We start from the raw sequence: 14,644 nt of genomic DNA on the forward strand, positions 1-14,644 counted from the left end.
TGTCATTTCTGTGTGTACAGTCAGTGGGGTCTAAACACCCAGCTTCATGTGCTACTGGAGCAGGTCTGTGTTTATCAGGGCTCAAGATCAACCTCAGGGATCGAGATTAGACCTGCTTGTCTTTCACTCTACAGTGGGTTTGGAGAGCTAGTTAACCTCTAGCTGGTAGAGACTAGGGGCAGTGTGGGGGCCTCACACCCCCAAGCTTGTGGTTTTGATATCTGGCCTAGCTCTCTGTGGGCAGTTTGCATGTTCTTCCTGTATCTATGCTGGTTTCCTCTCAGTTCTCTGGTTTCCTCCCACAGTCCAAAGACACGTGGTTCAGGTGAATTGGTGCCTCTAAAAGTGCCCATAGTGACTGTGTGTGAGTGTTTGCCCTGTGACAGACTGGCATCCTGTCCTGGGTATTCCCCTGCCTTGTGCTCTGTGCTGCCTCAGATCAGCTCCACACTCGCTGTACTGTACTGACCCTGTACTGGATAAGCATGTGGAAGATGGATGGCTGAACTAAAATACATTTAAATACTTTCTGTATCTCATTCTTAAGTCAAATACCACAGAATTAAGTTTACAAATGAAGCCTTAGTGTCACAGGGGTGTGGTCGTCCCACAGTGACAAGCCCATTCATTCACCTCATCTAGGCCTTTTACTAGGGATTTAAGGTCCTGGTTTTCCTCTCAGACCCTAGAACACACTCCCAGACTCAGATTCCCGATCCCACATCCCGCTGTAGCCCTTCCCAAGATCTGACACCTGTTTTGTTTTCCTGTGTCTCTCCCTTGTTCTTGTGACAAAATGACAGTCTTTGTCTTTTAAATATCCCTGTGGTTCTAATAAATGAATGTGACCCTAATCCAAGCATTATACAAACATTATACAGTTACTTAGAGATACTGTGATGTGGAAAATGTGAATTCAGTTGGTTGTTCTCCCTGCAGGTGCTGACAGTGTGTCCACAGTTGGATGGGTGACTGTACAGAGAGGAGGATCTGTCACCATCCCATGTTTCTGTGATGACAGATATAAAACTCATGTGAAATACTGGTGCAGAGGGTTTAATGTAAGTTCATGTACACCCATAGTACACACTGACTCTCCACAGGAGGGTAAAGTGTCAGTCAGAGATGATCCTGACCAGCGAGTCTTCACTGTGACCATCAACAATCTGACAGCTGAGGACTCTGATAGGTACTGGTGTGGTGTGAAGCATAGTGGAGCCTCAGATGTTGGAGATCGGGTTAACCTGTCAGTCATTGATGGTAAGATGTCTGTACTGCAGACTGTAGCCAATGAAATGCACAGTATGTAACATGTCATTTAGCCAGAAAGGAAGGACATTAACAGAAATATTAAAGGAAAAGATGCTTTAATATTATAAAAATCTGCATTTTATTTTCATTCAATGTGATAAACGAGACTTGGAAGAAGTAACAAGTGACAGTTTAAATGGACGACTACATGGGGTTAAATATGATAAGTAATATGTTAAGAAATGTCAGTTTATTTGACAAACATTTACATATGCATGTTGTAATGGGCTGATATTCATAAACATTTCATTGCTATGCAAATCTTTGAGTGTTTTATCTGTGTGTTCAGGTCCTCCAGGGCTGTCAGTGGAGAAACAGGAGGTGACGGGTGTGGATGGAGACAGTGTCAGTGTTCAGTGTTACTATGGAAACAACAGAAGACATAGGATGTGGTGTAAGATTGGGGGCTGCTGTGCATCAGAGAGATCAGTGAGTTTGGATGGGAGGCCTGTCCTGATCAGGGATGACACAGTAAATAAAGTCTTCAGTGTGACAATGAGTGGGCTGGAGAGGAAGGACACTGGCTGGTATTGGTGTGCTGCTGGAATCCTGCAGATCCCAGTTCATATTACTGTTAGACGTAAGTAATTCATTTAAATCTGCATGTGAATCATTTATGCTTGAATATAAATAGATAAAAACTAATTAACCCTACAGTTTCCTTCATGAAGGGGGTTTGTGCTTCTTTGTGGGGATAGTCCCCTATTTTAAGATATTGTGAAATAAGGTAATTTATTGGGATTATAGTTTCTATGCTAGTGGCACGGTGGTCCAGTAGGCGGCGCTGTTACTTAACACCTCCATGTTTAGGGGTTTGAATCTGGCTTCTGCTCTGTGTGTGTGGAGTTTGCATGTTCTCCATGTGCTGTGTGGGTTTCCTTCCGCAGTCCAAAGACTTGAAGTCAGGCTAAATGGCGTCTCTAATAGAGAGTGTGTGTCTATGTACCCTATGACTGACTGGCATCCTGTCCAGGATGTACTCCATCCCTGTGCCCTGTCCTACCTGGGATAGGCTCCAGGCCCCACATCCCTGACCAGGAGAAAGGGGTGGAAGATAGATGGGTGGATGGCTGTAGTTTTATGTGTCTATGAATGTATTGGAATATTGACTTACACATCAGCCTTAATTCTTAGAGAGACATCCTGTAATTCAGCTCTGATAACCTCATCAGATACTAATACTGTCATGACCTGCTTGTCGGCTCCTCACGTGTGCCACGCCCCCTGCTTACCCACGTGTTCTTTCCCGATCGTACCCAGCTGTGTCTGATTATTTTCAATCAGTCCTGTGTATTTCAGTCCGTGTCTTACCTGAGTCCTTTGTCTGTCATTGTTGTTAGCTGTAGTATTGGTGATGGTTTCCTGTCTGTCTCTAGTCGCTAGTCCTAGTTTCCCCCAATAAACCCCCGTTTTGCCCCGATACCTGCCTGTTTGCCTGCTTCGTACTAGCTAACCCGCACGATCACCTGCCTGCACCACCCCGATCGTGACAGAATGACAGACCGTAAGAAAAGGAGGAAGCAGAGGAGAAGGAAGCACCTGGAGGAGCCGATCAGTCTGGGCGCCTGCTCCCTCGCCAACCCCTGGCCTCTCACGGAGGGCGAGAGAGAGGAGCTCGTCCTGGGCACTGACCCAGAACCGCTCTATCTGGGAGCCTACTCCCTAGCGAGGCTCTGGGCTCCCAGCGACGACGACGAGGATGAGCCCTTCACGTTCCCTGTGCTGGAGCCTATCCCCCCAGAGCAGCTACCGCCCCTGGACCGGTACAGTTACCGGCCCGAACGACTGGCAAATTGGGGAGGTTTTAGGGCTGTAAGGGACTCGATCCCCCGAGTGCCCCGGGTCCCGAAGAGGATCGCACCCGTCTCCCCCTCCCAGGACTTGCCAGTTCTGCCTGCGCTGTCAGCGCAGCTCCCGCCTCTGCAACCTGCGTAGCCGGAGCAGCCATCACCGCTGTCCGCTACGTCTGCGCAGCTTCCTCCACCTGCGGCTTGCGAGTCCGAGCAGCCGCCGCTGCCTGCGGACCCCGCTCCCGTGCAGCCGCCGCTGCCTGCGGAGACCACGCCCACGCCCGAGGCGCCCTCTCTGCCGCTCCTACAGCCTGCAGCTCCCGGGCAGGCACCCCCCCTGCAGCAACCTGCAGCTTTCGGGCAGGCGCCCCTTCCACTGCCTGCCCTAGTGACTTTGCCCCCATTCCCCTCATTCTCTGCCTCTGTCCCTCCTTCCTTTTGTTCCTCCTGTTCCCGCTATGTCCCCTTTCCTGCTTTGTCTTTCTGCCTTCCCTGTCCTTTGTCAGCTCCTGTCTCACGTCCTGTCTCTTGCCCTGTTTTGTGCATCGGTCCTGTTTCCCGTCTCTCGTTGATGGTTCTGTTTCTTTTGCTCCAGGTCCCGGTTCCCGTGTCCCGTCTGTCGCCTCCTCCCTGGCACGCCCGGTGAAGCGCGCCTTTGGAGGGGGGGTTCTGTCATGACCTGCTCGTCGGCTCCTCATGTGTGCCACGCCCCCTGCTTACCCACGTGTTCTTTCCCGATCGTACCCAGCTGCCTGCCTGCACCACCCCGATCGTGACAGATACTTTACCCAACACCCGAGGCCTGCAGCGGGGCGTCCGGGCCTATGCCAGAGCCCCAGAGCTGTGGTGCTAGAGATCGACTTTTATTTAAATTAGAAATATATTATTTTATACTATTCACAAACAAGACAGATTAATAAATAGAGGTAATGTGCTTTCTGCCAGGATGGGACTGCTGGCTGTCTGCTTCTTACATCCAGGACCAGCGGTTAAACGAGATATTACAGTCACTCTGCAGTCACCCTGCAACAATTTGTCAACCGGCGGCCATTTTGTTTCATTGTTTGCTTCCTTCTCATGGGCTTATCGCTCACGACTCCAAAAGCTCTTGTGCTGACGCCCCGTTACCCACTGTCGCGGACATTAGCTGACCGACATGCCTAGACATGCAATACGCATAAATCCCCCCCCCCAAAACAGGATGGCTGTGTTTTACCGATATAAAATAGTACATTTTGTTTAAAGCTACAATAAATATATTATAATATTTTCATAAAATAATTAATCTCACCTGTTCACTATCAGTGCCCTGGGATATTAACACTTTGGTCATGACACTAATTCATTGTTCTCCATCTAATCATTTTCTCTGTAGAATATCTTTCATAATTTATATTTCAGTTTCAAGAGTGACCTTTTCTTAGTCTTTATTAACAGAAAATTGCTTTTTATTAACAATCCTTTCTCCTGTTTCCACTGCTCTCCTTTTCTCTGCACATGATGAAGAAGGAGGGGATAATGAAAAACGGAGGTAAGCATTCAGCAGCATTTACAGTAGTGTGGGGGTCCTGCTAGCAGCATTTACCTGATCACACAGTGATGGGAAACTGTCATTTTAATTTTAAGAAAAAAAGATATTGTTTTTTATTTCATTTTCTTAATAATAAACTTGAGATCCCATCCCATCCAGGGTGAGCCCTTGCCTTGTGCCCTGTGCTGCTGGGGAACGACTGCAGGCCTGTTTTTACAAAATAGTGTAACATGTTGTGTGATAATCTCTAGCTATTTTCATGCTCTTTGTTAATGTCTCCTGTTCCTCACATGTGTCCTGTGTAATACTACAGATGTGGCTGTACCGTGTTTCTATAAAGCATGTAAGACTTTACTGTTCACATCCACCCTCTTATTCAGCTCTTTGGTCCAGCTGGCTCTGTATGTAGGACTGAGCTTATTGGTGCTGCTGTTGGTCATCATCATCACATGGAAAGTGCGGGACAAACACAGTGAGTGGCAACTTCATGCTTTTATCCTTTTCCAAAGATTGCTTGACAGGGACACAGACAGCAGCATTCAGACACACAGGTCTATGCAGTGAAATTAAAACATAGAACGTGGTCACAACCCTTTGGAAAAGGAATAACAGTGCAGAGCTAAAATCCACTATAGTACAAACAGGACATCAGAGGACAGCAGCCCTGAAGGAGCCTTTCTAATCCGAACCCTTTCCTCCATGATCCATGATCAGACTTTCCTCTGACCCCCTGAGTCTGTGTCCACCCAGCTGAGCTTATAAAAACCTCCCTGAATTAGTTATTCTAACCAGGGCCGGCTGGGATTCACTGATTGGTTACCAGCAAGCTCAGACTGGTAATCAGTTGTCATAGAAATAAGAAAACTATTGCCCCTATTGAGTAGATAGTTTTACTCATTAATTAGACTTGATAATATTTTCAGATGTATGTACATGCTGATTAAAAGTGAATGTGTTTGTTACAAAGCAAGTCATCTGTGTCGGTTAAGGACAGAGACAATGGTGTCAGCAGAATAATTTTCTATTTTTTTCCTCATTTCTTTCCTTGTAGAGAAAAATGTGGCTGGGGGCCAAAATGTAGGAAGGACAGTAAGTTCATGTTTCATATGGGAAGAAAATCTGTCATGCTCCGATCATGCCGATCCTCTTGTGTGCCAAGCCCCCTCACCTACCTCAAGTTGAATCCTCGTGTTATCAGCTGCTTTTTGTTACATCTAATTAGTCCTGTGTATTTAAGTCCGCCTCAGAGTATGTTTCCCCATTCAGCGTATTTCCGAACCCACAAATGCTACCCAGGGTCATTAACATCTTAATGTTACTGGTGGTCCTTGAGTTCCCGATGGTGTCATCCCCTAATAAATCCCTTGTTTTCCCGATCGTGGCATATATGGTTGCCCGTGTCTTGTATGCACCCTGTACGACCCTCGCATGTCTTTAGCATCATGTAAATTACTCACTTTTATGTACACGCACAAAAAACACGTCACGTCTGGGGAATATTAAGGGGACAGTATACGGGATGAGGAGAGCAATTTTTTTGGAAAAAATAAATGAACAGCTTCGGTCTTCCTTAAAACGCGACATTTTGGCGACGAGAATAGAGCTTGCACTTCCACCACCTTCACCTTCTCTTGCACTTCCCGGCGAAGCTCCTGTCCCTTGGACTCGCTGGCTGGAATCATTCCAGACATACTCGGATGTCCTGGGACAGCATGAAGTCAGCGACGCTCGGAAGAAAGCCATACTTATTCACTGCTTAGGCACGGAAGGACGGCAGATCTTTCGGACGCTCGGACCTGCGGAGATGTATGAAGACGCTGTTTCGCTCCTGGGTTCTCACTTCGCAGCTCCAAAAAGTGTCATCCTGTGGCAGATTCTTTTTCGCCGAAGGCGACAGCAGCCGGGTGAGTCCGTACATCAGTACGTGGCTAATCTGCGTGGTTTAGCCAGTCTTTGTAAATTTGGTGGCATGCAGGATGAATTCATTCGTGGTCAGCTGGCTGAACACTCTAACCACCCTAAAATTAGAGAGCGACTGTTGACGGCAGCACATGACCTCGCTATCGCTATACAAGTCGCGTTTCAAATTGAAACAGCAGCGGAGTTTACGTCTAAATTACCTTACCCCGCTGTCACCTCGCTCCCTGCACAATATGTATCTGCATCACAGCCACCTTCGTCAGGACTATCTGAAGTTGGTTCAGAAGTGCATTATACACCACGAAAGCAACAACGACAACGCTGTGGGAATTGTGGCTCATTCTCCAATGTGTCGACCCGCCCGTCCGATCCTCCTGGATGCCGTGGAATCCCCGTGTTTACCAGCTGTTTCGAAGTGTCTTCATTAGTTTTGTGTATTTATGTCCAGGTCAGAGAATGTTTCCCTAGTTCTGTCATTGTATTGTTATGGTGATTTTTGTTCCGTATGCCGATCCGGCTCCCTATTAAATCCCTTTTTGTCCTTCGCCTGTTTTCCCAGTCCGAGCTTGCCGTATCATGACGCCGTGTTACTGGGGCCCGGAGCTGTCCTGCCCATGGGCAACGGTGCCAGCGCTGTGGCAAAGTTAACCATTTTGCCAAAGTATGCCGGTCGACCCCTGCAAATTCTACAGCGCTGTCACTCTCCACTGCACCTCCATCTGCTTCTACAACTATTCACACTGCCAGCTGTACTGGAGAGCTGGACAAAGTCTGCCTTCCCCTCTTATTGGGTACTGGGGCCACATTCACTTAATCTAGATACTGTACGGTAGTTTTTTTCCCATGTGCCACTTTCTAAGGCCGTTCCTGCTCCATGTGGCTATGGCACTTCCAAAATTCACATGTTAGGCTCCAGCCGGCTATCAGTCCGCTGTGGCTCTAAACTAGTCCCAGACTTTCCCTTTCACGTCTCCCACCATTTTGCCAACATGGGCCTTGACTTTTTTACTGCCCTTGGATTCTTCCTACTGGATACGACTGGATCTGCCGTTTTAACTTGCCATGGCAGCAGCAGTCCCCTGTTGGAGGGCGTAGGCTGTCTCTCCACATTTAATCACCAACCCCTACTTGTCCCATCTATAACTTCAGTACTTCAGCTCCCATGTTGAGTCCCCTGGCCCTTCATGATGGTGTTGCTGCTGAGCTGCACCACCTGTTGGAGGCAGACATTATTGAGCTAGTTGATGCTTCTCAGTGGATCTCAAATCTGGTGATAGCTAAGTAGAAATGCAGGAGTCTGTGTCTCTGTGTCGACCTCCGGGCTGTAAACAAGGCCGTCGTCCCTGACATGTACCCCCTCCCTTCCATAGTAGAAGTCACTTCCCACTTTCATGGCTCGATGGTCTTCACAAAACTGGGCCTTCGTCGGGGCTATCTGCAGATCCCTCTCCAGCCTGACAGCCAGAATCTCACGGCTTTTGTGACACATGCTGGAGTGTTTCAGTGCACATGGGTCTCATTTGGGCTTAGCTCTGCCCCCAGCTGCTTCCAGAAGATTATGACTACCATCTTCACTGGCATACCTGGGGTGATTATCTACCTCGATGACATCATGGTCCATGGATTCTGCCTCACGGCTGAGGGCCTCATTCCACTTCAACCTAATATTGAGGCCATTCAGCGTATTTCTGGACCCACGAATGCTAACCAGGTTGTCTCTTTCCTGAGCATGACAGCTTATTACCTGTGTTTTTTGCCTCACTACTCCGCTACCACAGCTCCATTACATCAGCTGCTGCAGAAAGATGCATTTGGATGCCAGCCTGCTTTGAGGCTTTCCAGCTCCGGAAGTCCCATCTCACATCACCTCCTATTCTGGCAAACTTTTCCCTCTCCTGCCCCACCTCTGTCACCTGTGATGCCTCAGCTGTGGCAGTTGGAGCTGTACTGTCACAGCTGCAGGATGGAGTGGACTGGCCCATTGGCTCTGCCTCCCGTGCTCTCACCCCCACCGAACGAAAATATTCCGTGGGCGAACGTGAGGCTCTAGCCTGTGTCTGGGCCTGTGAGCGGTGGCACATGTATCTTTATGGCAGGGCATTTACACTGCGCACTGACCACTAGGCCCTGACAGCCTTGCTTGCAACAGCTAGTACAGGATGCAAACCACAATGACCGGTGGTCTGAGCAACTGCAGCAGTACAATATCATCCTGTTTTACCCCAGGTTGTGATAACGTTGTGGCAGACCTGCTGTCCCGCTACACCCAGTATACTGCAGCACCTGACTCCATCTCTCAGGAACCAGACCTCAGCCAGATGATGCACACACCACTGAAGGCAGCTGTCTCCTTTGATGAACTCCGGCTGGCCTCAGAACCAGACCCAGTCCTTCCTCAGCTTCGTACATACATTCGCACAGGCTGGCCGACTGAAGTCTCTGCTGAGGTGACCCCTTACCACAGGGTCAGGGATGAGCTTTCATGTTGGAATGAGCACTGCGTAGCTCGTGGAGCTGTCACAGTGGTGCCAAGCAGCCTTCAGGCCCGTGTTCTTAGCATGGCACATGAAGGCCATTTGGGCATTGTACATGTCAAACCACGTTGTAGGGACCTAGTATGGTGGCCCGGCATTGATAGGGACATAGAAAATCTAGTTAGGGATTGTGCAGCTTGCCTTATGAGCAGGAAAATGGGCCAACCTGCACCACCCCCCCTGCAGCCTCCGGTTTGGCCCATCCTGGGGAACATCTCCTACTGGATATCTGTGGGGAACTACATGGAGTTCCACACCAGCAGCGGTTCCTCCTTGTGGTGCATGATCTCCACTCTAAGTGGCCTGAGGTGGTCTCCACTGGCACTGTCACGGCACGGGTACTCACTGACTTTTTAGACGCCCTCTTTGCTCGATGGGAACTTCCTCTGGCTATTACGATGGATAATGGGCCCCAATTTGTGTCTGCTGAGTTCGAAGCCTTTCTGACGGATCCAGGCATCCGTCACATCTGCACAGCTTCATATCACCCCCAGGCCGATGGCGGAGCGGAGCGTCTCAATCAGACCCTTAAGTATGGCATCTGAGCCCACTTAGCTGAAGGTTACCCCTTTTCAGCGGTGCTCCTTCACACACTGCTCCATTACAGAGCCACCAAGCACAGCACAACAGGCTGCTCGCCAGCGTCACTTATGTTGGGCTGCGAACTGCAGCTTCCACTGGATCGACTCAAGGCCAGTGGCCCCTCCCCCTACATGCTGCCACAGGGTGTCCGCCCAGCAGCACAAGATGAAGCTGCGGTTTGATCGGTCTTGGGGGACGAGGAACCCCACTATTGCCGTTTCGGATTGGGTCAGAATCCGCCGCGCTCATCGTGACCACAAGCTGGTCTCATTCTGGTCCCCTCCTATTCAGGTGGCGGGGAAGCTAGGGCCAGCTACCTTTTCTCTTTCTGATGGGTCTCGATGGCACGCTGGCCGCCTCCGCAAGGTGGCAGCTCCGGAATTGGCCAGCACTCATGTTCATGCTGGCTCCCCTTCATCAGAAGGTGATTAGAACTTACCTATGGAACGAGGTGTGCTCACATCTGAACCCATAGTGCAGCACACTCAGTGCCCAGCCGCACATCCATTCGAGTCTACATTGGAGTCCCCTCGAAGATCAGCTCGCATCCAGTCTCGCCCAGGTTACCCAAGGGACTTTGACTGAATTCTGATATGCTGACCTTGCACCTGGCTCTCTGTGCAGTTCATTTAATGTGCTGGGTACGCTAAGTACTATTGTGCTTTTCCATGCCAAATTGTGTTAATATATTGTTTATCTGAAACATTTTAGGGCATCCCAAACAACTGGGTGAGTGCAGTTTGCCGAATTATCATGACTGATTTTGTTTTCGGGGGGGGGGGGTAAAGGTTATGTACTCACACAAAAAACACGTTACGTTTGGGGAATATTAAGGGGACAGTGCGCAGGAAGAGGAGAGCAGGTTTTTAGGGAAAAAATGACTGAACAGCTTCGATTTACAACCTGTCTCGTGTCTTCCTTAAAACGCGACACCCACCGTTTGCGTACCTGACGGTCCAGCGTCTGACCTTCCTGTGTTTTCATACTGTGTTAGGTCTGGTGCTCGTTGGGTGCTTCTTATTTTCCTGCTAAAGACTGCAGATAAAGAGCATGTTCTACCCTGATAAGCAAGTCTTTTTGTTCTTTGCTGCTCTCTCAATGTCTTGGTCTGCTTGGTGCCACAATATTATATGAAAAATAAACTGAAACCGAACTGCCAACAGCCTGTAACTCGTTCAGTTTCTGTATAAAAAGATGATGTAAAATGAACGAGGTGTGAATGTTTTTAACACTCAGCTGTAACTTTGTTCTAGCTGAACCCAGACCCTGAATATGCAGTAATAGACAGAACTGGCATCAGTGAGGGAGACCCCCCAGGACAGGTAAGGCACAGGAATAAAGTACATACAATGATATCATGAGGCTGCGGGGCTGGTCTGCTCAACTGATCATTCAGGTTATCGGCTTATACTGTATGAGTAATCATGTTACATAATGTGTGTACTTATGTTCTTACGCTGTAAATAGAGTGTTGTAACAGTGTAATATCAGAGTAGTGTCTCCTGTGTGTGTTTTTGATAGTTCCTACCCCCAGTGCTTGAATCTTAAGATTCTATCAGGTCTGGATGCTGTTTCAATATTAGTTTAAATACTAGAACTCGTGGCCATAGGTGGAAATTAGTGGGAGAACATTTTAAAATGAATTTGAGGAAGCACTTCTTTACACAGTGTGTAGTTAGAGTATGGAATAGTCTTGCTGTTAGTGTAGCGCATCAAACAGCTCCAAGTACTGTGTCGGTTCTCCCCTTGTTATTCAGTACCGGGTGTCGGTTCTCCCCTTGTTATTCAGTACCGGGTGCCGGTACTCCTCTTGTTATTCAGTACCGGGTGTCAGTACTCCTCTTGTTATTCATTACCAGGTGCTGATAGTTCCTTTATTATTCATTACCAGTTCAAAAGTGAGTTACTGCATTATGGTAAAAATGGTTTCTAAATGGAAATAAAAAGTCTTTATTTTGGACAATATCTTTAATGGTAAAGTCATTTGCTTGTACATTGGATTATCTCCAAATTCATCAAGAATGACATTTCATTATTGTCAGTTAAAGAATGGACAGGTGGTTCTGTAGAGATACATGGTCATAATGTTCCTCTCTCAGACCTCTATGGAGCCTGGTGCTGATGTCACCTACAGCTCCATTGTCCTGCCAGAGGTAAGATGGTTTCATGTAAATCAGTTTTTGTGATACTGCTCCTATGCCCGTACCAATGAGAGTGACATGTATACCAATAATGTACTGACTGGGCAGGTACATCTATTCCTCAGCTGATCTCTCAGATCCATGTGTATCAGAATTAGCTGTAATGTACAAGAAGTACCATGATACCCCTGATATTTCATAGTGATTCACATGGGAGGTTTGGGAGTTTATGGATTTGTGGTTTCTGTACAAAGGTTGGTCTTGTACCTCCACTGTAAGCAGCTACATACTCTCAGCAGGTGTCCTCAGGATGTTCTTCACACTGTCCTGCTGTGAACCCAGCAAGCGATGTGGTCTACAGCTCAGTCACCCTGAAGCACAGAGAGGTGAGTTTGGAGAATCTGCTCTAACATGAGCTGTTTTACATTTAGTCTGTGCCATGCTGCATGTGGGTCATGTGTTTGCTGGTCATAAATGATGCCACCGGCCATGGAAGAAAATCTCAACTGCACTGTTTAAAGAAAAGCATTACTTTTTATAACGTAACTGCCGTACTTAACGATTATGAGAGACATAAAACACACTTTAGTTCGACCTCCTAATGACAATTCAGTCTATTGGACATCTATAGACAACAGTAGTGGCTGGTTCCTAAATAAAGGAAAAACACCACAACTACATAAAATGACACTTTATAAGAAGGACAAAATCCATACATCTAAGCAACACCCAAGCAATCCATGACCCCCGACGATCCAATGCACAAACCAATACAAGACGCATCACAGACCCACGCCACCCACCAAGAAACAATGGTAAAGTATCTGCAGCCCCCCCTGAGCACCCCACACCCACTAAGCCACCAGCCAGGGGACGCCAGCCCACAGCCACCCCATACATCAACCGGCATGCCACCAAATTAGCTGGCACGTCAATTAACGCAAGAAGGAACCGCCAAGCATCACCCCCCAACAGGCAACCCAGCAAGCGTGAAGCAGTCATGCAAAGCCAAAGCGACCCCACCGCCAGCCCATGACAACCCATGATAGTCAGCATCCATAGACATCCACCAGTGTACTTTACTGCCACTTCCTCTGCCCCGCTGGTCAGTGGTGCCGTGGAGGGGATATCACACACCTAGCACGTTTTCCCAGTCTCCGGGAATCGAAGAATAACAAAATCATCACTCATCCCCCTTAGTCCGCTGATGATTACACTTTTGTCCTGATATTGCTGACCGTTTCGGTATTTTATAACCATCTATTCGTATATTTTTGCTACATACACTCAGCTCTGCTTTACAGCCATTTCCTATCCCTGATGTCATATGGGATCTCCAGCCCCTCACACACTCTGCTTTACAGCCACTTCCTAACCCTGATGTCATATGGGAGCTCCAGCCCCTCACACACTCTGCTCTACAGCCACTTCCTAACCCTGATGTCATATGGGAGCTCGCGCCCCTCACACACTCTGCTCTACAGCCACTTCCTAACCCTGATGTCATATGGGAGCTCCAGCCCCTCACACACTCTGCTCTACAGCCACTTCCCAACCCTGATGTCATATGGGAGCTCCAGCCCCTCACACACTCTGCTCTCCAGCCACTTCCTAACCCTGATGTCATATGGGAGCTCCGGCCCCTCACACACTCTGCTCTACAGCCACTTCCTAACCTTGATGTCATATGGGAGCTCCAGCCCCTCACACACTCTGCTCTACAGCCACTTCCTAACCCTGATGTCATATGGGAGCTCCAGCCCCTCACACACTCTGCCGTTTCGCTGATATTAAAGTGCCAGCATCACCGCAACAGAAAGGAAGAATTACTGTGGTACTAATTACACAATCAGATGGTCCCATGGCATCCAAGCTGCCAAAATACACACCCTGCCTACTGTTCACCTAGCTATGAGTTTCCTTTGACACTGTATATGGTCATGATTCCAGCATCATACCTGCGGTTCACTTGGCATCAGATTTTAATCGGATGAAACTAAAGAGGTTTCACAGATTAATGTATCAGTCTGGCTCATTTCCTGTTCCTGTAGAACTAACATTGATTCTCTATATTCCCTGAAATGCTAAGGAAGGTGTTAGTGTCTGAGAAACCAAACTGATGTTAATGCTTGTCTGTTCCTTGTCCAATAGGGGGCAGCAACAGAGGCACTGCTCTACATGTGGGGAGCTGCTGCCCAGGATGAGAGGGACACGCAGATACTCCAGTGATGGGGAGGGATCATCACCATGGAGGAGAATCTTACAGTGATGTGAGCTGTATTTAAATGGCATGCAGCAATGTCATGTTACAGTGTGACAGTAAGAATCAGCCAGTGAGAAACAGACATTCGTGGCTGTTGTACATTTTTACCGTGATCAAGACGCCATTTGCTGCACTTGTACGTCGCTTTGGAGAAAAACTTTTGCTAAATAAGATAAATGTAAATGTGAGGTTTTATTCTGGTGGTCTGTGAAATGTCACTTTTATATTAATGGAGAAAATATCATTAGCAGTATTAGTTTATTTGTATAATATAAAATGTCTATTATCATAATATACAGTATTTTGAGAAAGTATTGGCCAGTGTCTCTTTCTCTTGTCTGTCCGTCCTTCCTTCCTTCCATCCATCCATCCATCCATTTTCTGCCGCTTATCTGGGGTCGGGTCACAGGGGCAGCAGTCTAAGCAGGGATGCCCAGACCTCCCTCTCACCAGCCACCTCTTCCGGCTCCACCGGGGGATACCAAGGCGTTCCCAGGCCAGCCGAGAGAAACGCCCCAGGGCCTCCTCCTGGTTGGACATACCGGAAACACCTCCCCTGGGGGCGTCCAGGA

At 48.1% G+C, this 14,644-nt stretch overlaps 1 protein-coding gene across 1 annotated transcript in view; it reads left to right on the top strand.

Annotated features, from left to right (window-relative positions):
• The window catches only part of LOC125740326 (polymeric immunoglobulin receptor-like), a 31,133-nt gene extending 16,747 nt beyond the window's left edge, over positions 1-14,386 (top strand). The window contains exons 6-14 of the mRNA XM_049011291.1: positions 1,601-1,891; positions 4,608-4,632; positions 5,013-5,104; positions 5,684-5,721; positions 6,393-6,536; positions 10,922-10,990; positions 11,768-11,821; positions 12,109-12,195; positions 13,961-14,386. Of these exons, the coding sequence (XP_048867248.1) occupies positions 1,601-1,891; positions 4,608-4,632; positions 5,013-5,104; positions 5,684-5,721; positions 6,393-6,536; positions 10,922-10,990; positions 11,768-11,821; positions 12,109-12,195; positions 13,961-14,038 (878 nt within the window). The 3' untranslated portion in view covers positions 14,039-14,386. The remainder of the gene's footprint in view (positions 1-1,600; positions 1,892-4,607; positions 4,633-5,012; positions 5,105-5,683; positions 5,722-6,392; positions 6,537-10,921; positions 10,991-11,767; positions 11,822-12,108; positions 12,196-13,960) is intronic.
• Positions 14,387-14,644: the final 258 nt, after the last annotated feature.

The sequence above is a fragment of the Brienomyrus brachyistius genome, chromosome 4 (genome assembly GCF_023856365.1).
Source record: "Brienomyrus brachyistius isolate T26 chromosome 4, BBRACH_0.4, whole genome shotgun sequence".
NCBI classification, from domain to species: Eukaryota; Metazoa; Chordata; class Actinopteri; order Osteoglossiformes; family Mormyridae; genus Brienomyrus; species Brienomyrus brachyistius.